At 45.3% G+C, this 23,278-nt stretch overlaps 1 protein-coding gene across 1 annotated transcript; it reads left to right on the top strand.

Annotated features, from left to right (window-relative positions):
- Positions 1-42: 42 nt before the first annotated feature.
- Positions 43-1,284, top strand: gnrh3 (gonadotropin-releasing hormone 3). Its single transcript, XM_037465867.1, has 4 exons — positions 43-208; positions 389-531; positions 681-761; positions 1,071-1,284. Exons 2-4 carry the CDS (start codon positions 394-396, stop codon positions 1,122-1,124), a joined length of 273 nt encoding a protein of 90 aa, XP_037321764.1. The 5' UTR covers positions 43-208; positions 389-393; the 3' UTR covers positions 1,125-1,284.
- The last annotated feature ends 21,994 nt before the right edge of the window (positions 1,285-23,278 follow it).

Here is a 23,278-nt window from a genome sequence, read left to right on the forward strand (position 1 = left end):
TGTATATTTCATGTTGTTTGAACCCTCATGGTGATGACAGCGTATCCGAGCACTTAGCCAGCTCCATTAGTAGTATTTTGTGTTCCATTAGTCGGTAAATGTGTCACACCTGCAGAGAGGGGATTATAATCCTTACAGCAGTCTTCTAACACCTATAAAAATCCCCCTCTGGCGAATGCACCACATGCAAACAGGGAAGAATTCAGAGGTGAGTATTCAAACCAAGTTTGTTTAATGTGCATTGAATTAAAATGGCTCCTCATCTATGAGCGTCTGAAATGCTATTTGTAATGCTTTATAACCCCCGGTCTGCGAGGTACGGAGCCGTCAGAGAGAAAGCTGGGAAATTATTATTATTATTATTTTGCTCATTTGGCTTCCTCTCCAGCTCTGATGGAAGCGAGCAACAGAATGATGGTGCAGCTGTTGATGCTGGCGTTGGTGGTCCAGGTCACCCTGTCCCAACACTGGTCCTATGGGTGGCTACCAGGTGGGAAGAGAAGTGTGGGAGAGCTGGAGGCTACCATCAGGGTGAGCGATCTTATTTTTATTAAACATGAGTCCAAAGATTCACTACATGTGTTCCTTTAATGGAAAGAATCGGATCTAAAAAGGAAATACTCATATAAAAGCCAGTGTTTCAACAATATTCTGTTGGTTTTACACTTTATTGTACTTAGATGATGGGTACGGGAGGAGTCGAGTCTCTTCCAGAAGAGGCGAGCGCCCAGACCCAAGAGAGACTTAGACCATACAATGCAGTAAGTGCTTATTATACATAATTTATCACCAATGTCTACTTCAATTGTACAATATTAATGTACGCTACACCACTGTGTACCATTGTGTTCCCAAGCAGCAATGACAATATACAAACTGCTCAATGAAGGTTTTTATTTTTCCCTCTTTGCTCGAGAGAATGTGTGAACGCTCAATTGAATCTTTTTGAACGTTAGCAGAAAATGCTAATGGGCTCAAAACGGAAGATGGATTGAAAATGAAGATTGATACATTTGTTATGTCAAATATTCAAGCAGCTGTTCACTGTGATTTCATTTCAATCCCTTCAGATGAATGACGATTACAGTCCTTCTGAGCGAAAGAGAAAGTTCCAGAATAACTGAAGATAAAAAGGGAGTGTATTTTCATCCTCATCAACACCTGTGATGTATCTCCAGAATGCAGGACGCTGACTTCAACAAATCATCACATTTACGGGACCGATCATTCACGTCTGTAACATTTAAATCCATTTAAAATTGTAATAAAGTTTTTGAAATCTGATGGAACTATCAAATGTTTTTTTTTTTTTTTTTTGGATAATCAGTTCGTAATCTCCCTCTCTAGATGTGGTCATTAGGAAGCTAATTGAATAGAAAATGCAACCTTAAAGCCGTTAAATTGGAAAAAAATTTCCTTTGTAAAGCAGCCACGACCGACAAGCATGACAAACTTGTGACACAACAATCTTTGCATGACAACAGCTGGTGATTAGCCCAATTTATTAGAAATCAATGACTTAATTGAATTTGTTACAGTTTTGCTAATTCTATTTTCCAGTCGTGTGCATATGTGATGTGGAAAATTACAACAGCTGACTTTTGTGTCGGTACCAGAATTTTGATTACCCCCCCCCCCCTCCCCTAAACTACCAGGGACAAAATATTTCCTGTTTTAAATTTAAGATAACTACGGCCCTGCCAAAACAGAGCGGGGGTAAAACTTTTCCACCCCCTCCCATCCGAACGGGAAATTGGTGTTCATTATAAAAATTGGAATTTCATATCAGGAAAGGAAAAGAATCAGCAGGGGGCATATGTTTTAAAGAGAACTCATTTTCTGGCAAAGCCCCACAGACGGAGCGCCATACTAATCGCCTGGTGCATAAGGGGCGAGGATTCATGAACTGTGCTGACACCGTGGAGGCCCCCGCATTGTTCGATCGGGGTTGTAATGCACGCCAACCAACCCAAACCCTTTGGCCCAACTGGGAAAAGGTGAACACTATAAAAGCACATGGAATTAACAAGAAGTTAAACCACATTCCGCTGCACTTCCAGAACAATGCTTGTTCAGTTGTGATACTTCACATCGTTGGTTTAATATTCATAAGTCGCAATTTGCATAATACAATCACTTCCTTGGAAGGGGAATGACTAAGATACTTTTTTTTTTTTTTTGAAGGGCTACATTCTACTTTGCCTTCTTTGACAAAGTTACAGAATAAAACGTTGTCCTGGGCATTTTCTTCTGAGAGAAACTATGAGACTTGCTTGAAATGATTCATCCTTATCTTTATGGAGTATTCAGTAATTTTGCAGCGTACCTATAAAGGATAATTATGCTTTTAAAATATGGTTTTAATTCAATTTGGTATAGTTGTGTGAGAACAATTCATGTTTACACATAAAGCATAAAATCCCATGAATTCCCTTCAAATAATCCCAAAGCATTTGCTGTGAAAGCCAACTTCCCGCGTCCCAGTGTCCTCATCAAGGTTCTGCCTAATTGCACGTATATCAGGACAACAAAACCTGCTGGTATCTATGTTTCCAAATTTGATTTAACCTCACTTTCTCCTTCCCGGACCCCCTGGTGGATATTCACTTTGTTTACCTCAAATTAAACTTCATATTGTTTACAGCCTCCTGGTCCCTGAACATTTTATAGCATTTTAGAATTATTTATTTATTTATTTTCTGTAATGATTGTAGAGTTGGGATTCATTTGAATGTTTCCCTCATCTGCATGAAAATTATATAATTAACTTTTGATTAACCAGCTCAGTTGAGTTGGCTCCCCCATGAACGCCCGGTGAATAGAACCCGCTGCATTTTAATAACTGTTTTCCAATTGAGTGGCGACCTTTTCATCAAAGAGCCACAACTGGGGCTAAACAACGGCAGAAAATAATCACGCCGAAGACAATGGCGGAGGCCGAACAGGCTAGGATGTCACCCTTAAATATAACAGCAAAGATGAAAGCAGCCTCGGTGCACGTAGTGGCGGTGGCGTGGAGCCAGGCGCTCCTGCTGCTGGGTGCCCCATTGTCAGCGCCGCGGAGGTCACGTCCATCGGCATATTAGAGAGGGAAAGCACGGGAAGCCGAGAATGGCCCATTGTTACGTGTCCTTGCTCAGAGGGAATTCCATTATGAAGGGCAATACGTTTTTTTTTTTTGATACTTTGATTTTTGTTTGCCATTCATTTCGTTTGAAAAACAGAACATTTTTTTTTGGATAATGGCTTTCAGGAAAAAGGAGGTTCCCGGGGCCACCTCCGTCCAAGGCCACGGCGCCGCGTTAACGCACCTGCCGTCCAAGCGCACCCCGAGCACATGTGCCTCCTCGCCAAAAAGCCCACCATCAAATAAGCGTCCCCCATCATGCGCACGAGATGGGTCATAGGAAACTTTCATTGAAGCGGAGTGTGTAATAAAGTCGTCTTCCAGGTGCTTGTTGTGGCTCTTATTATTAACAGAATGATAATTTCCCCTGGAGGGATCTGGCCCCGCATATCAAGTGAAGTTTAGTGTGGGTCTTACTATGTTCCCGCAGGCTATAGTAGAAGGCAAAGTCATCTTCAGAGAGAGTCTAAATGTCAGGGAGGTCTTCAAACACTTTTTCTCCCGGAGCCTTACAGGAACAAAAAAAAAAAACAAAAAAAAAAAAGCTCTTTGGAAGGGCAGGCGTCTTGGAATTGACAAGGTGGCGTCGAGGTAGAGAGAGGGGGGGGGGGGGGGGACGCTGAAGGCCTAATCTAAAGCAGTCAACATGAAATTAATTGAAAAGAAATATGTATATGTATATAAATATAAGTAATGGAAGGAGCTGGTCACGGAAGAAATGAAGCCAGGTTCTGCACTCGTGGAGCGGCGCTCCCGGGCAGAGCGTCTGCTGTCCCGCTGTTTGGTCGTGTCCACGCGTCTCCACATGGTGACACTCTTGAGCTGCGTGCTCTGCGCGGGCACCCGGCCTGTCGGCCCCCTCAGCAATTCCATCACTTAAGTTTGCAGAGACCGTTATTCCTCTAAAATGAACAAAGACTTCAATCAATCACATGTAGCTCTATAGGAAAATTGTTAATTTTCCTGCACGCTGACTGATGGAGTTTGTGTCTGTAGTTAAAAGTATTTTGTACAATTTTTTTGCAGCCGAGCTCATTTCAACACGTGGAAATTCACATGAAAGCACTTCAGCGGCGGAAAGTCGTACATTTCTCTCTTGTTCTTAGTTTTGCGTTTGTGAGTTTTCTTCTTTTTTTTTTTCTTCGTTTTGTGACTGAAGTCGAAGTACAGCAAACATGTACGGCAGCGTACAGTAGTGGATTGGCCTTCCTTCTCCTTTCCTTGGCTGACAGGGAACCTTCCTGTTGTGATCCGACTTCTCTCCTTTGATCAAAGAAACAGCGTTAAAGCACTGAGGAGAAGGAGGAGGTATGAAATATGAATGAATACAGCTGTGTTTTGATGGATACGTCTCAAAGTATCCCAGTAAGAGACTGCTAAAGGCCAGGAAATCTGTTTGTGTTGAGGAAATAGGCTCTTCCTCGCTTGTTTCTTTACCAGCTTCATCTTGGGTAGCTTTTCACTTCATATTTTAGAGATCCTTTGTTAGGAAAGAGATCAACCCCTTATCCATGCGTTTGTAGGAAACGGTTCTAAGAGGCCCTAGTTCATGATATATATATATATATATATATATATATATATATATATATATATATATATATATATATATATATATATATATATATATATATATATATATAATGATATATATATATATATATATATATCATTAATGACACCATTTCCTTTGTTTGGTCTTGAAAACCACCTTTTGAACAAAATGAGCGTCAGCCGTGAGAGAAGGATATTTATTATTTTTCTGGGGTAGAACCAAAGTTCTCACAGATGGAGTGAGATCTTCTATGAGGTGATGGAGGCTTTGTCACTAGTTACGTCTGTGATTCCATTTCCTTTTCTAAAACCCCCATCGGGGAGCTCTGACTCATTTTGAAGTTGGAAGTTGATACTGTGGTGTAAAACTAACGTTCCCATATGAATTAAGAAACTATCAGAGCGCGCACAAATCTCAGATTTTCAGAGTCAGATGAACTCATCGCTCACATTACGCTTCTTTAATAAACAAAAGATGATGAAAAAAGATGTGCTCGTGAAAAAACACAATTATTCTTTAAAGGTTTGTGAGACTAAAATGGTCGCCCATTGATCCCGATCATTGTCCTTCCCATAATGTCTCCGGACAATAAGTCAAATCCAGCCTTTGGACCTACGGCAGGACTCTCTGGACTATGGGAAGGTTCAAAACTTTCCGCCGGGCCTTCGTCAGCCTCCCTAATCACCGGGTTTCCCCCCGAACGCCACGGTCCTGCGTCCGCTGGGAGCAAAAGGCTCAGATCCTGTCGGAGAGGGGGGGGTCCCACTAACCAACTGTAATCTTTAGGGTACTCCACTCCCGCCGACCCACATCTAACGCTGGTTCCATCCCCCTCCGCTTACCCCCGACCGCTAACCTTTCCCTCCCCAATCTGGCCTACCCGTCCCACTTCAGCTTTGCCACCCTTTGGCTCGCCCTCCCACGTCTTACCACCCTTGTGTGATAGTAACCCCCCCCCCCCCCCACCCTCCCCCCGCACCCAACCCGCCCCGTGCCTGTTCCAGCCTCGTCCGGCTGGCCACAGCGAGGAGCAAGCCTTATCCTGTGGTAGCGGCAATTAGTAGCGTAAAGCAAGCTGTGGAGAAGACTGGATCCCTGTCCACGTTTCAACCTCAGATCACGAGTCTCCAGCCCGACTTCAAGGCAAACCGTGCAATTAGCTACAATAATGATAATGTGTTGTATGGGAACAAAGGGAGGGTAAAACAGACCACTGGTGTGAGGGAGAGTGGGGTGCTAATAGTAGGGGGGGGGGGTTTATCTGAATGCTCCGGTGCAGATAGGAGACCAAATCAGACTGATTATCAAACGTACCATGAATTACATTTTTTCCTCTAATTATCCCTGCCTTTTATGTGCAGACCAACTGAGTGAATTTTGCATTCTAGACATCTACGGTCAGTGGTCTCCGGGCATCACACTGGGGTTACATCTTTTATTTCACTGAGAAACATACAAGGAGTTACTCCTGTGGCTCTGCTGATGGGAAGAAAGGAGAAATGTACCGACATTTTTTCTTTTTTCTTGATTTAATTAGATACTTTCAGAAATATTTGGCAGCAGTACAGGAATGGTAAAAAGGGGAAGTCTTTTTTTTTGTTGTGGAATGTTTGACTATCGCCGATGTGTTGATACGGAGTCAAAAACATGTTAAGAAACAAACCACACAACAACAACAAAAAAAAAGACCCCGGACCACAAACAAGAGCATTTCAATTCAAGGTTGTGAGCAGCTCTGGTCTGGAAGCCGCCTCACCGCCTCGGTTGGAACACAATAGCGCAGCTTGTGTTCTCTCCATTCCTACAGTCTTACACACAGAGGTTTATGGAGGATATTTTGCTGGGTGTTGTGCAAAACGAACCGTGTCCCCAGAGCAGCAGCAACTTCACCTTGGCGGAGTAATGCTGTGATATTCTGTTTATTCTTCACTCACTTCATTTTACTCAGAGGAAATCCTCTGGAGATGGCTTATCTTGGAGCTGGAACAGGTGCACTCTAATTTACTCCTATTGCTTGGGGAGCCCAGGGGCCCCTGTAGAGAAGAAAGTAGCGATGTAGCACACTCCGCCGTAAAGCACAAACAGCCAGAGAAAGAGCATTTAATCGAAAGAGAAGAAAACTGCGAGCTTTGAGTGCAGCCGTATCATTTGGATGCAGAAAATCTTTCTCTGCTTTTTTCTCTCTCTCTCTCTTTTTTTTTTTTCTTCCTAAGGAAAAAGGACCCGTCATTTCATTTAACTTTCATTTGTTCAACACTGTTAACTTTGCTTGAAACTGTCATGCTACACTTGGTAAAGCAGCAGATGACGTGGGGGACCTGTTGTATTTCCCCTGCATAATAAAACATTTCCTCACCAGTCATTCCTGAAAGATCTACAGCCTTTATGGCTTTAAAATGCTTTACAGCGTCTCTTATATGTCCCACTTAGGTTAAAGTGTACGTAAATACGAACGCCGTTGCCTATTTGTTTTTGTAATGTTGCACATTTTCAGTCAGGAAAAAAAAGTTTGTTTCATCTTTCACCCTCATCCCTGCGTTCACTGCAAAAAGAGCTAAGCTTTCAACTTTGAATTTACTCTCCAATTCCTTTTCTTTAGAGAACTATGGTTTTGAAGAGTGGAGCTGGTGTGTTATTTGTTCGGTATATTATAAGTCTGAATTCAGTCAGTATTTTTGTTTTGTATTGTTCGTCTCTTGGGAATTATGCAATCAAAGCAGATGCCTCAAGCAGTCTAGAAAGCGCCCCATGTGAATAAGAGAAAAATCTTGTACACAGCATTTTTTGTATGTGTGTATGAGGAAGGGGGGCATGACAACAAAGCAAATATATGGCATTGTTCTCTGTGCCGTCTGCTGCACCTTCTTTTTAAGGTGAACACAACCATTAAATCGGAATTCTTTTTTTTTTTTTTTTTTTAAATGTCAGACCATTTGACTTTTCAATTGACAATTCTACCCCAATAATGAAGTGCATAACCACAGCATATGCACTGCTGTGACTGATGCAATAGAGGTCCAATATATATATATATACGCCGGCTCCCCTATTCTGCAAAATAAGGTTTTGAAGAGTGAAGATTTTCACAACGTATAAACAGATGTTTCTCAATCAGAAAAAAAAAGAAAGAAAAACAAACAAGAGACAAAGGCTTTGGCAGAAAAAGGAGTAAACACAAAGAGGAGCGTGCGATACAAGGACAACAAGAGAAATATTATATACACTTTTAATGAGTGCGCCTGCCCCAAGCTTCTGTTTTTAATCACCTTTCCGTGTGACATAATTTGCTGCGAGATTGTATATGCTTGAGGGACTTTCAGTTCTTGTCAACTCAAGAGCATTTGAACCAATCAATACCTGTCTGTCCTGTGGCACACTCATAGTTGGCCATTAGGAAAGAGCTGCTTAAAGTAAGCTCAGCCAATACCATTAGCCCTAGCCTAAGGGCAGTTCCATGCCTTAGTCAGGGTAGGCACCTGCCCCCGTCACCCCCACCTCACCCCCTTAACCCCCCTCCGCCCCTCCCCCCACCATTAAGAGCCTCCCCTGAGACATCATTTGGACACATCGGCCAAAGAGCACTTCTTTATTCCCTCTCTTTTCTTTCCCTGGCTCCACCGAAAATCAATACATCTCCCCTTTTTCTTATTTTCACAATTTTGCCTCAATATTATTCTCTCCTCTGCCACAAACCAATGGACTATCCTTTTTTTTTTTTTTTCCCGTCTTTTCATCTACTGTTTCCTGTGACTTACGTCTCCACCCCTCGTGATTTGGAGGGAAAGAATTGGAACATAATGAAATGATCTCGCCCCGCTGTGTGCGGGGAAACCTTTTAAAAAACTGTGTGGTCATTCTGCATTTAGTTTGCTCCCCTTATAACACCATAGAAGGTTTTTTTTTATGACATATTTTCTCGTCGAGTGCGGGGTTGCTTTGCGAACTCAGCAAATGATGTAGCTGCACTTTAACCTAGTCATTTGTTTTTGACACTCAATAAGGGAGACACCGGCACTCAAATAACTCACGCAGTAATGAGTGAACTTTCTCCGCGTCAGTGTTTTTTTTTTTCTTCTTTTTTTTCCCGCTGCGGCCAATGTCGCAATACCAAAACCCAAGAGAACGGGGCGGCCTGCACAGTAATGCTCGCCTGAACCGGCTTCTAATTGTACAGCGGGGCGATGCCTCCACGCGCCGCACAAAGTTTCAAGTGACACGACACAGTGCACCTTGGAAGTCAAGCCTTTCAGTTATTGCCCTCCGAACCAACAAAAAGCGGGGGGGGGGGGGGGGGGGTACCGCCCTAAATCTCGGCCCCGGCGCTGTTTACGATAATAACTCTGAAGAGTGATGGCTGGTTCCGCGGCTCTGGCGATTTCTGTGGCCGCCTATATCGACCGCGGGGGTCCTAATGAGCAGCAGCGGAGCTGTGGCTAATGGTGTTGTGTCTGGTGTCCGTAGTAAACGCCCACGTTGAGATTATCATTCCCAGGGGGGGGCACTGAGAAAGGTTTTTGCCAGCCCAAGCCCTCGGGGTGCGAGCGACACACTTCAGGGGTCAAGGTAAACTATCAAATGAACAGCAAGGCCCTTTTCTTCTCTCGCTCTGAGGACCATGCTGAATAGCACACACACACACACACACACACACGCACGCGTACACGTAAAGACTCGATCGCCATGCAGCACCACGTGAGGCGAGGAGACACTAACACCAGGGATATTTACATATTTGCTTTATACAGCGCATGTACCAGAGGGTATAATAAGGAGAGGAACTCGGTACCCTGTTGCAGCCCAACTTTATCACTTGAGTTCTTTGTCTCATTTCTTGACAGTCGTTGTGAAAAGCCGTTACCGGGGGGCCATCGGTGGAGGCTTCACCAAACGGCCTAACTGTTATTAAGAGACCTCAAATGAGACCTGGCTTGACAGACTGATAATGGCTTATTTGACTTCAGAGATCGCGCTGGCACAAACACTTTAGCCCCCTCCGCGTACCCGAGGCGGTCGTTGTCCTTTTGCTATGCACGACCATTCTGTTTGGTCTTGAGTGACATCCAACGAGTTCAGCAGATTCGGGAACGTAAGTGGCCACCAGACAGCACATAGTGTCTTCAAAGAAGCAACCCGAAACCGACTCATTGTAATGAAGGGAGTTGTTTGTAAAAAAAAAAAACCCGGCCAGGAAATGCAACCTGCCTGTCGGTTTGCACGTGGGAAAAGGGAAACCCTTAAAGCTATGTGGACGACTGCGTTTGGATGAAACCGCAGCAAGAATGCATCTTTATTGCCGCGACCACTTTCGCCGTTTCAACACACGATTCCTCCACGGATTATGCTTGATTGTATTCAGCTCAGGGTGTGCGCGGCGCACCAGCCGGGCGCCATCTAATGAAGTCCAGCCAACGCACACGGCACCTCTCAGAGCCCTGTTTGGAGTCACACTTCCATGTCCTGGCAAATGCTGAGCATGTAAAACAGAACTGTCAATTATTCAACATGAACGGGAGGATGTATGGAGTGACACGGGGGGTGGACAGGGGCCGACTGAGCCTCGGGCAGATAGGGGGTACCACTTTGATGTGAGTGTGTGGGCCTGCAGAGTTGAGTAAGGTGCACTGGGTAATCTGCTGGAAAACACCCCCACCCCACCTCCAACCTCACCACTCCTTCGTTTTCCTTTCCCCTCCCTCCCAACGCTGAACCTCTCTGCACCTTTTATGTCCTGCTTCATTTTCCCCTCTGACATGCTCTCTCTCTCTCTCTCTCTCTCTCTCTCTCTCTCTCTTGTTTCATCCCTGCTTCTCACATACATAAACAAACCCACACACACACACACAGGTACATACGCTTGTGTATACACAGCATCACATGAAAGCCAGCTTCTTTTGTCTGTTAACGGAACAAGAGAAGGCAGCACTTGTTACAGATAATAAAGTTGTGAATGGCTGATTTTGGAGAAATAGCGTTGTTGCAGTGTCACAGGAATGGCATTACTCATTTATACAATGAATACTAAAAGTTCTCCTCTCTCTCTCTCTTGAGTCTCCTCTCGTAGTCATACAATAGCAAGCTTAATTACATTAAGTTCTGAGAAGAGGGGAGTTAATGGATGACATTTTGCTACACCATGAGTGCTCCTTCCAATAACAATAGAAACCCAAATAAGTCCTAATTAATATGCATAGCAGAGCCAATGAACTTAATTGTCAAGTTGCTTTTATCAACCTGTCAAAGGATTGACAATTAAAACAGCCTCTGTTAAAACTTTAATGAGAAGCAAGTAGGAGAGAGGGATGATGAGGGAACAAAAAGACGCGAGCTTCATCCGTCATGAAAGACGCTACAAGACAACCACCCATTATTATTTCCTATCAGGATAAAACTATGCAAATCATATTATGCATTTTTAAATAATAAGTCAATGAGTAATATTTAATTTATTACATATACTCTTAGAATGAATATTTAACGCTGTTTTTAAGTTGATGAATTCATTAGATGATTTAGCGTTGAGCTGCAACAGCAGTTTTTTTTTTTATTTTTTTTTATTCCCCTCAAAATAACCTTCAGTTTCTGTTGCGAAAATCCACAGCAAGTGTGTGTCACTTTTCAAGTTCAACGAGTAAACTTCCTCAAGTCTCGCCTCAAGAAGGACACAGCGCCTCATCATGTCCAACCACGGAGCTGTTGGACATGGGCTGAGGGAAAACGCTCGCATTTTGACTTGAGTTTTTATCCCAAACATTGACACCAGCATGTCTATGCTCCGGTGGGGAGTTAAAACTGCTGACTCACTCCCAGTGCGCTGGTTGTTGTTCTCCCTTACAGATGTGACCGTTAATAGGCCTGCATCCATAATCATTAGTGTGTCTCAGTGCACAGGTACCCGATGGGCCCCTTGCGTCTGCCATTTGGTCTCGGTTCACTGTGCTTGCCTGCAGATGTGAGCGAGACACACACCTGCTCAGGGGCTCTCAAACAGACCGGCGCCATCCGTCACAGCTCGCGCTACACCCGCTCTGTCGGAACAAGGCCTTGGTTCCGGTCCAGTGGCCCTCAGACTGTAGGTCAGCGGGCCGTCTCTCGCGATGAACCCGCCCTACCATGAATCATATTCTCCCGTCCCTTTTATACCCAGTCCACTCCATCCAACCCCGACCCTCATTGCCCCTGTTCATGGTCCGCTCCTCCCTCACGCGAGCACTCGAGCGCACCGAGGTAGCTCAGGTGAGCCAGGTAAAGACAGCGCCTTAAAGAGAGACATAAACTAATGATCATGTTTTCCCACATCATACACTCCCTCTGCCCAAAAAAAAAAAAAAAAAAAACTTCCGTGTGGGTCCTTCACGGGCATCAGGCCACGCTTCACACTACATTTGTTGATGTGTGCATGCATGTGCACGTCTCATGCCAGCCCGCCTCCCATCAAGTCCTAATGAGGCCAGCTGGCTCTGTGCTCGGACCAAACCAAACTGGAGAGACGGCACAGTCCTGGCTCTCTCCGCCTTGTACACCCCACCCTCCCCAAAGCCCACCCGCCCTCCCTCTCCTCCAGATATCTTGGAGAACCATGGACGGCTGAGCACACACGGCAGATTTGGAAATGGCCAGGGTGTTTGTTAAAATCTACTATGTCTCACGGATCCCTTGGCCAAAGCCCGAATTAGAAGGTCCACGGCTGCAGCCCCGGACCTGCCTCCTTGGTTGCTTACCACTACAGTGTTTTTCAGCATCTACAACAGCAGCGGGATGACGTTGAGGTCTGCTGTAGAACAGCGGAAAGGAGGAGATGTACCCCGAGGCGCAGTCAGGGGAATATTGTTCCTGACTATGGATACAGAAGCAGAGCCGAATGTTAGATATATGAAACAACAATAATAACTTAGATAAAACACATCCTGGACAACATGTCATCATGTGTGTTTCTAAAAAAGCTGAATAATACAACAACAACAACACACACATAAGTAGCCATATTTCAACAAAGTGTCCTTGAGCTGCTGTCTTTTCAAATGTGTTATTATCAAGAAGATAATTTCTGGTTAGGGTGCAGCCGTTAATTTCACTACAGACTAATTAGAGGCATTGCACATTATTAACAAGCATTATTGTTGATAAGGGCCAAAGAGGTCTGCAGAGAGATTCATATTGTCCACGCTGTTACTTGGCATCCAGTTATGTCCATGTGGGTGAATAATTCCAAGCTCCCTGACAATGTCTCCTTGACAACTAACAATGACAGTTCCTCCTCTTGGTAACACAAGAAATCATGCACAGTATTCGTACATGCATACCAACATGTGCATGTTTAACAGTCGCGGTTCTGCTCACACATGCATAATGTGCCATCACGTGCATAAGAACGTGTACATCAACATCAATCTGTGTACAAATCTACATACAAAAAAAAGAAAATCTGCAAACACAACGCTTGGTCTGTTCCGCCAATCAGGACCCTGCTCTCAATCACTGCAATGTCTGGAGACGGTAGACGGCATGTGAGTTTTTCTTGCCCAGGAAGAGAGACCGGACCAGAGGGAACACCTTAACAGGTAGCCCTGGGGTGCTAACCAGAGTTCGGGCAGCCAGGGGGGGGGGAGAGAGTGGCTCTGGGAAGCCGTACCACCACTCTGCTCTCTGTCCACTGATTATGAAGCAGGTCCCAGGCGGGTGCCTTTAGGAACCCCCCAGGCTACTCACAGCCTCCCTCTCCTCTGTTACAGGATCTGTCGCCGGGGGATTCGACTGAAGTGTGAAGAGGGGTGCATGTGGCAGACGTGCCAAGAATTCAAAAATATGAACGTGCTGATTTCCATTGTTGTCCCTCTGTTAAGTTGTGTTCTCGTTGAAATTGTCGAAACAAAAAGCCGCACCGGGTGCATTGTCTGCGCGGGACTGATTTCAGATCATTTCGACTTGACTTGTGTATTCCCCGGATAACTCAGCATGTCTCAGTTGTTGGAATAGTTGAATTCAAAAGCAAAGATGCCCTGTTTTGTATTTGCTACAAGAGCGCAGAGGAAAAGGTCTCAACACTTGGGCTCAACTTTAACCCTGTCTTGAGTTATGATGACGTCCTAAGTTTGCAAAAAGCCCTCTGGCTTCAACCGTCTCTGACAGGGTGTGCGTGTGCATGTCTGTGTTTGTGTGCGAGTAAAACTCCTTGTAAAGTCCAAAAAAAAAAAAATCATAACTAATGAGCCCATTTAGCGCCCAGCACCTGACTTTGGCCCGTGATCTCCGGGAGACATTAGAGGCAATTTGCCATCGACTTCAGGGCTTGTGTCCCAAACGTTATCAATGAGCTTGTCAGGTAGAGACCTTACCTCCCTTTGTTTCCTCCTCCACCACCCCCCCCCCCCCTTTCTCTGCTCTAGTCCCCCAGCCTGCTCCCTGGGCCCCCGAAGAGGAACCAGCGGCATGATGTCACACACCTGTTTGGCTGGAGGCTGCGGCCCGGCGATGCTCGCAGCCGTGGGTGTCGCGTTGGCACCCCTCGCTCCCCCCTTGTCGCTGCCTGCTACGCCCCGTGGATGTGTCAAAATGGCAGATGATGGTTGGGGTGTGTGCAGCTGCTTGGGAAGAGGAGTGCCAAGGGCGCTCATTTCCTGCGGTGAGTTTTAATTTGCTCTACCCGCGTCTTCTGAAGAACCCCCAACACACACACACACACACACACATTCATCAACTCGTATAAACAGTGATCTTACCTCTCCATATACACACTTGCAGTAAACATACACACATGCTGTATACAAATCTGCCAACATCCGTGGGAGCAAAAGCTCCGAAAGCCCAAATAGAGGTGAGTGCAGGTGAGGGCGGGGGGGGGGGCGCATTTCTTTTCATAACTTGAATAAAACTCCAAACAAAAATGTGGCCTCAAATGATCTAACTGGTGCATGTACAAATTGCTTCTCAGAGGCGTTCGACTGGGTGAAAAGAGACAAGTCACAAAATGTGCCGATAGAAAACGCGACTGGCATTGCTATGTTATGTGAGGGGTCCATGTCTCTTGACATCTGCTATGCATTTGTCACTGGTAACTTAAATCCCCATTGATCAGACAGCTAGAGTGAATTTGTGTTGCCTCTTTTTTTTTTTTTTTTTCTAACTCCCACTTTGCGAACAAACCCATTTTCACACGGGGCACACGCGTATACCTGACAGTTACACCCAAACAAGCCTTGCTGTTTACTCGAGAACAAACACATAGACGCCAACCAGCAAATCTATTCTCAATACACACATCACCCCAGACGTAAAGAGATTCAATTTTCGCCTACCGGGAGTGTTTCCGTTTTTTTTAACGCAACTTTTTTTTTTTGTTGCTTTCTCTCCTGTGTCAAGACAGCGGCCTTTGATGTTAGCATCTAATATACAGGGCTAAAAAACTATAGTTTGCTGTGAGCTGACAGATAAAACAGCGCAAGACGCCATTACCCTGCAAAGCGGAATAATGAGGAGACCTGAACACACAGAAGACAGGAGCCCAGTTGAATTACCGTGGTCTCTCATCCAAGGTGGGAGCTTTTTGACAGCTTTCCAGGCAGCACAACACATTACCATACTGACGCTGCTCTGTAGTGCCAAAGAAAAGCTTTGATGAAAACATAACTGGGAAACTGGGAAATCTTTATATGTGTGTGCGTGTGAGTGCGTTTTAGTGTGTACGAATGCGTGTGTGTGCCTCTTTGTGTGTGTGTGTGTGTGTGTGTGTGTGTGGGTGTGCGTGTTCTTGCATGCATGTTGCGTGCGGGCGCGTCCATGGATGCATGTGCGCGTGCGCGTCAGGTGAAGGCTCGCGTGTGTGCAACAACAAAGACAGGACAACAATGGGAAACCAAGCAGTGTCAAGCTGCAACTTTATGTTCTCTAATTACTAAGTGGATACTGTATTCTTGAGTGTGCTCCTATTGGCGGAGATACAAGGGCTTATTTTCTGATTATTATTCATGTTGATGATTCAGTCGAATTATCAAAGTGTCCAACCCAACTGACAATATGTCCTAAAGAAATTCTTCAAGTGAAGAGTAATGCTGCCAAATGTATTCCTCCGTTTCATTAATGTGGTTAGCTAGTTAGTTATCCATATTCTAACAGAGTAGGCTCCACGTTAGATCTTTGGCAAGGACACCCTGTACTGAGTTTTGGCAGGGTACTGTGCCGCAGTATGCTGCTGACTCTGGGTCTTAACGACAGGCTAAACGAAGCGGGCGTTACGGCCCCCTGGATAGGTCATTACTCGTCCGTGGCCAAGAGCTAAACTGGAGCAGGGCTTTTTAAAGAGGGGAGCAGGTGTGTTTCACCATAGGGGCTGGAGCCGGCCCAAGACCAAACAGCCTTAACGGTCTTTATCTCCTTCATAATGAGGCCACGCTCTCCACACACCCCAACTCTTGCCCACATGGGCTAACGCTGGAGGTATGGAGACCCAACCCCCCACCCCCCCCCCCCCGGTTAAATGGGGACACTTTCAAAATGACCCGTGCCCCGAGCAATGAAGGAACAGTGGCATGTCATGGATGTCTATAGACACAAATTGGTAGGGAAGTACATCATTTAACATGAGCTTTTTTTTTTTTTTTTTTAAGAATTTCACCGAGTTAATTATGAAATAGCGGCTTCAAAAATTGAATGAAATACCTTTGAGTATACAAGCTACGTGTTAACCTTCTCTCGTTTAACGGCAAAATGTTTAAATAACTCTGTGAACTGGATCGGGGTTCCTCTCCTGCATGTGCGTGCGTGCGCGTGTGTGCGCGCGCGCGTGTTGTGGTTCGGTGTGCGCTTTAATGTGTGACTGGCTGCGCACGTGAGTGTGTCTGAGTGGTATTGTCCCTCTCCTCTTTCACCTGTCTGAGTAGGTTCTCTAGTACGGTCCCCGTGCTCCCCACAGTCTTCTCAGCCCTGTCAACCGAGTTGAACTTGATCAACATCAAACGGCATTGCATTCAAAAGTATTAGTGTTCTCTGTTGATGGGCCCTCTTGCTATCACAAATCAGTCCCTGAGCTACTTCATTATTTATCTCTAATTCATCAGTGTTGTCTCCCCGCACACGGGCAGTAATGCACACACGTATCCTGATCGGGGAGCACACACAGGACACACATTGCACGTCGCCGCGTTAATCCCTGCTTACCTTCAACGCAGCTTTTTTTTTTTTTTTGTGATGCGTCGTGTCTGCATTAAGCTAAAAACAATGTTTTTCTCTCCTCCTCCTCACCAGGTCAGAGCAAAGCCCAAATATTGTGATTAGGCTCATGCTTGTACTTTCACAATGCTGATCACTGCGGCGCCCCCCCCCCCCCCCCCCCCACCCCCCCCTCCCCGAACAGGCCTCGTGTTTTTCTCTGAGCATTCTGGGGATGCGAGTCCGATCCGAAAGTAGCCCCATGGTGCCCGTGACCCCCTGACCTAGCGTGGGCGATCCCACCAGATGTGGAGTGTGTGCTGGGACAGTGGCGAGGGGCAGCTCGGTCTCACGCGGGGAGGCCCTGTCTCCCCAAACTGCCACAGAGAGCATGGCCAGAGGGGTTCTGTCAGCACCGTTATCAATCATACTCCCTCCCTGTCTCTCTCTCTCCCTCTCTCTCTCTCTCCAAGTCTTCCTCTCCCACTTTTTCTTTCTCTCACTCTCTCTCTTTCACACCATTTCCTTTTTACACTGTCTCTCACTTTGCATCACTTTCTGTCGTGTCCTCTTCCTCAGCCTGCTTTTGTATTTCTCTCTCTCTCTCTCTCTCGCTCTCTTTTTCAGATATATTTGGTTCCACCAAGGCTACCACATTTTTGTAAATACTCTACAAGTCCATATTAACCCTCCAAGTGTGACTGTTTTATTTTTTCTTCCACTTCACCCGTGCCTTTTTTCGCTCGTACCGTCTCTTCGCTAAAAATGTGTTTTACCTGCCCTTTAGATTGAGAAAGCAGCTGTTGTAGACGGACTTGTTACTTTGGTCCGACTCCAAAAAGGAATAGATAGACTGAGATGGATCTTTCCCCGGGAATCTAGTCTAAGTTCACAGGAAATGGAGAGAAATGGGAAAAAGAGCAAAATGAACAATAAGAATATAATAGAGAGGACAACCAGAGGAATCATTCACAAAGATTGTTTCCAATGTACACATCTGAGGAGAGGTGGCGTGTAATGGGAGACGGAATCAGAGGTCATAGTTTTGTGGAATAGATGCCAGTTGTCCCTGCCATCCGGCGCGAGGTGTTCTCTGACACATGGCGCTTTGAAGGCCCCCGGTCCCTCCTTTCGCTGCGATCCTTTACATCTGCAATCGGGGCAAATGGGTTACAGCCAGCATAACAGACAACAACTAAATAAACAACATACCTGGGGTGGATCCCCTCCAATTCCGGACTGCCAGTCTGGCTTTGGTGCATTTTTAAAACATCACTAGGTAATTGAACTCGAGCGTTCACACTGACACATTTGCATGGTGCAAAGGGGGGGGTTGGTGTAAGCAATGGAGCAGCTGGTACGCACCAGTACGACTCCGGCTCAACCAGTCCTTCTGACTTCATATGTAGCACTTAATTGGTTCCCAAGGCAAGAATGAAATATTTAGCTCGCACGTCCTTTAAAATGCGATTGATTTTGATCTGACAGCTGTGCCTGTCCCGCGCGAGGGAGTGGGAGAGAGAGAGAGAGAGAGAGAGAGAGACGAGAGGGTAAGGGCTGTCTGGGCTCGTTGCCTGAGAATAGCGCGACAACACCCACTCAACCGCACACAAACACCAGTATATGGCCACTGAATGTAAAGGATCACTCATGGATACCATATGCTTTCAACTAAAGCCTCCTTTTAAACCCCCCTATTTAACCTCTAAGAAACAACGAGCTCGGAGCTTTGGCCGATCATGAGTGAAAGCTGTTTTCATCAGTGCAAGTTCAAAGCCCGAATGCACAGTGTAGGCTATAGTGTGCACGTGCACTCTCATACGTACATCACAAACATGGATTTCCTTTAATTTCAGGTCTAAAGACGAAATGATCCGGTAAAATATATGTATGCAGAGTAAAAAGGAAATGGAAAATTTAAATAGCTCCTCAACTTCAGTGGACTTCATCACGCTGCTTATGAAGGTGCGGAATACATCCAAAAGTAATGCTCCGACCAAAGTGAGGCGGATATCCAATCAAATTGGATTAATGTCACTAATTATATGACAGAAATGAGCGGTGAAAGGCAATGCTGTGGTCACGCCATAACATGATAGAAATGCATTAAATGGAAACCTGCACGGAATCCATGGCTGGGAACCTCCCCCCTGTCAAATTGACTAAGCTGCAAATTACGTACAAACGGATATATCCTTTATATAACAGCAGTGATTTTCTCCACTTTATCCTACCTGTCAAGCTCAGAACATCACAGGCTAATTCTTTATTAAGTGAAAGGGCATCGGGGACCAGATGATCCAATTTAAGTACATTGGGCAGAATAGAAGACTAATTAAAACCCATATTTTTACATTATTAATTTTGGAACTTCACTTTTAATGAATGTGAAAAGACAGGCCTTCCATTTATACACACCAACTCTTTGGGCTGCCCGACAAGGGAATAAGAGTTACGGGTATACTGCAGGGGCCGGGAAGAATTTTTAAGCATCCATGACGGACTTAATATCAAAGTTTAGACAAAGGTGTGTATAGCTAACTTCTGCATCATGCACACGGCTGATGATTTAGTGTATAGCTTTGAATCCTTTAGTTTATAAGGGGCTGCTGTGAGGCTTGAGAAAGAAAAAAAAAGAAATAATCAGGACGTCTGTTGCCGGGGGTCCGACCTTGTCATTTAGTTCTCAAGCACCTGGAGAAAGAAACAGATATAGAGGCACTGATATACGTCATTTGATGATGTGCCCCATTTCCAGTCACCTCTGTTTTAAAAGCAGTCCCCTTTTTGAGCACCGTCACCCTCAATTGTCCATCGTGCCCTCTAATGAGACCGTTAAGAACATGACCCCGTTTTAGTGCTAGCTTTAATTATCTTAGCAACTGGCAACAAGAAGAGCAGAGGTTTTCTGCGTGGCCTTCATGGGAATCCTCTTTAAATGTCACAAGCATCTTGGTCCTAAACACGAGGATGAAAAGAAAAATATTCGCAATGCAAATCACAAGTTGAAACACAACTGAATGAGTTGCTTGTGTGTGTGGGAAAAAAGAAAAAAAAATGGACGGAAAATGGGCAAGGTGGGTCTTGCATTTACCCTTCGTAAAAACGATTCCTCTCCTTCGCTCCCCACAGGCCGACGCATCCTCACATCCACAAATAGGCAAAAGTCACAGGGCAGCAAGTTTGTAAAATTGAGTCAAATATACAAAACAGCAATATTTAATGACGTTTCTTTTTGCACACCAAGTGACCCTTGCATGGAAACCAATCCTCTTTTTTTTTCTTCTTTTTTTTTTTTTTCTCCGGTTTCAGGAAACTCTTGGAAGGCAAAAGCAACATCCTGAGTTGGTGAGGAGACAGGAGAGGTGCTGACATGCCGACAGGCAGGGGATCCTGGGAAAAGCCACAGACAGGAAGAGCCTGACTGACTTTGACCCCCGAGGTCAAGGCTGGGGGCTCGGCAACTGAAAGATGTTTCCAAGCCACACTCAGACCATCATAGAGCTTTACAGGAAATAGCATAGGAATACTGTGTGCTGTGAAATGTGGGAGATCTGTTTTATTGCTTGCTCTTTTGTTTTGCTCCCTGTGACATAAAATGCATTTTGGCCCTGAGCTATATTTGACTTATTTGTTTGAGGGTTACTGTATGTAATTGAATTGGGCTCGAGTCCATTTCTCATCTCTATAATGCGAAAAAAAAAGTATTTGGTCAGTCTGTGGAAGTGCTGTGACTAATATAATTATAGATGATGTGAATTGTGGGGATTTTGGACCGGGACAAAAGCACAGTGTTGCTCAGCTGCTCCAATTCCTGACATGTGGTTTGGATAGAAGAGAAGTTTCTCCACATATTTTGTAGGCCTTGTGCGGCAGGGTCTCCGATGGCCCTTTACAGATAAACCAAATTAGGTGAGAGGAGATTGTCCCCCCCCCCCCCGCTCATACAGAGGGAAACATAAATCAAGGCGTCCGTCGTTTGTCATACCTCTGTCTCCCAGCTCGTGGCTCAGGCCCACCGCGTTCCAACTCTTTGAGTTGAGTTTTTTCACAAACGTATCCATCAACCCCACCGAGTGGCCGCCAGCCGCCACGCCGCCCCAGCGATCGATGGGTTGCGATGGTACCCTCCCTTCCCGGGCCGGCGTGCAGCTCTCCCCGCGTGGAAAGGGGTAAGAGGAACCTCATTTTAGCTGGTTTTAGCCTCGGGCCACTGCTGTGATTTTACCCCGTGCTCCTGGCCTGACGTCATTAAAGATGCATGATGATGGATACCGTGAAGTCAACCTCTCCGAGGGGCTTTTTAAAGGTGGAGGAGAAGAAAAAAAAAGAAAAAAAATGCCTTGCTTGTTTTTCAGATCACACTAAGAATAAATCAAGAATGTTTAAATGTAGAGGTTGCGACTGGATGCATGTGACTAATCTTTCCATGCACATCAGAAGAGAGAGGAGGCAGGTATTTAGTGTTGAGGAGGCATGTTCTGACCAGTTGGTGGTGCTCCTGTCACAGTGAATTCACAAGCTTTGGCTCTCTCTGTGTTTCAGATAAATACGCGGCCGGCTTTTTCTCAAACTGGGCAGGAGAAACATTAGACAATGATGCAAATTTTGATTTCATATCAAGACATGCATGGAAAATTGTTTATTTTTCCTCCTCTTTTTCGACAGAAACTTGTATTTGCTGTTACTGATTTTAGATTCTTTCACACCCACTTTTCATAATCTGATCCCCATCTTCTCCTCCCACAACATGTACATGTTTATAAGATGATGGAGGATATTCATGAGGCCCTACTAAATCATAGTCTCAAGAATTAAGAGAAAGTGAATATTCATATTCATATGCGCGTTCAGTTATTTCAACCCTCGCATTTTTTCAACGTGGCATTCAAAGTTATTAATATTTAATATTTCTCAATATGAAAACCACAAATGCAACATTGAATTTGTTACTTGGGGTGTACGAGAAGCTTAGTTCAATGCAACAAATGTGGTGAAAGTGTGTATGTCACTGAGTGTGTGTGATGTCTTGTGAAGAACCAGTGCGTCTCCAACCGGGGGAGGGGGGGGGGGGGGGGGGAGGGCAGGGGGGAAATGACAGGAGAGACATTTGACAGCTGTGCTCCTCTGGTTCAAAGGTCATGTCAAGTCCTGGATGGGCTCAAGGTAAAATGCTTCACAGGGCCCGTACCGGTCAATGGGTATCGTTTGCCTCAATAGCAAACAGGGTCGGCAGTAATGGGACCTCAGTCAGATGTCAGCGCCTGGAAGAAAAGTCAAATACCACGAGGCCACATTTAAAGCCTCCAAAAACAAAAGGGGATGGGAAAAAAGATTGAACTTTTAAACTCCAATTTATAGCTTAAAGTTGTCATATGCATGGTGTACTCTCCAGGTAGCTTCCATTATCGGCCGACACCGCTCTCTTTCACTCACCCTCTTCCCCCGTCAATCTCCTCTCCCACTTTCTCCGTTACTTTTCCGCATAGCACCCCCCCCCCCCCCCCCTCCCCTCCCCTCCCCTCTCCCCCTCTCCCCTCCGTCCGCGCTCCGGCTCTAACTGCAGTTTCCAGCGCCTGCCTTAACCGCGCCGTCCCTGCTGGGGAGTAGAATTCAGCCGCTCACTGGAAGACCCCGAAATAAGGCCTTTATCAGGCAACCCCACACAGTATCAGGGGGCCCCCTGCTTCTCCAGCAGCCTCTGATGTGAAGGAGAGATGGACAGAGCTCTGTGGTCCTCTGGTCGAGCACCAGAACAGGATTCAGTCTATTGTACCATTCAAATTAAGCAGGCATCAAAAGGGAAGAGGAAGCTGTTGTTGATGTATTGTCTCGTGTTATTTTAACCGGCTTAACTCAAGCCTCTTCATGGTGGAGTGTTGTGGTGCTGGATGCCGATGATGATAAGTGGTGGATTCTCTGTTAAGACTGCTAAGCTGCCGCGCCGGCTGAACGGGGGGCTCTGGCTCCAATCGGCTGTCGTGGCTGATTTTGGCTGTGGTTGAACCATTTCAATAGGTTACCATGGATTTAGCCACTCAAAACCGCTGACTTGGCTGTACGCGTGTACAGCCTCTTCGTGTCACCAGTGGGACCGCTGTTTATTTCATAATGCTGACATTTTTTGGGGAGATTTGATTAAAAAAAAAAAAAAAAAAATGAGTTCAACACAACAGCACACACAAAGGGGAAGTTGTGAGTCAGTTGCACAGCTTTAAAACCGCAGACTTTAAACGAATGTCTTTGTGCTCCTGAAACTTTTTTTTCCCTCACTTTCATGAATTCAATTAAAAACTATTTATGCCGTAAAGTTTCTAACAACATTTGCAATGTTCTAAAAGCCGACGACCAGTTTGCAATTCACAACAAACGCAGCCCTCTTTTTAATAATGACGCCAATAACATGTAAATAGCTGCTATAAACGTACATGTGAGCGGAAATATGGTTTTCAACG

Source organism: Pungitius pungitius, chromosome 13, assembly GCF_949316345.1.
Source record: "Pungitius pungitius chromosome 13, fPunPun2.1, whole genome shotgun sequence".
In the NCBI taxonomy this organism is placed as follows: domain Eukaryota; kingdom Metazoa; phylum Chordata; class Actinopteri; order Perciformes; family Gasterosteidae; genus Pungitius; species Pungitius pungitius.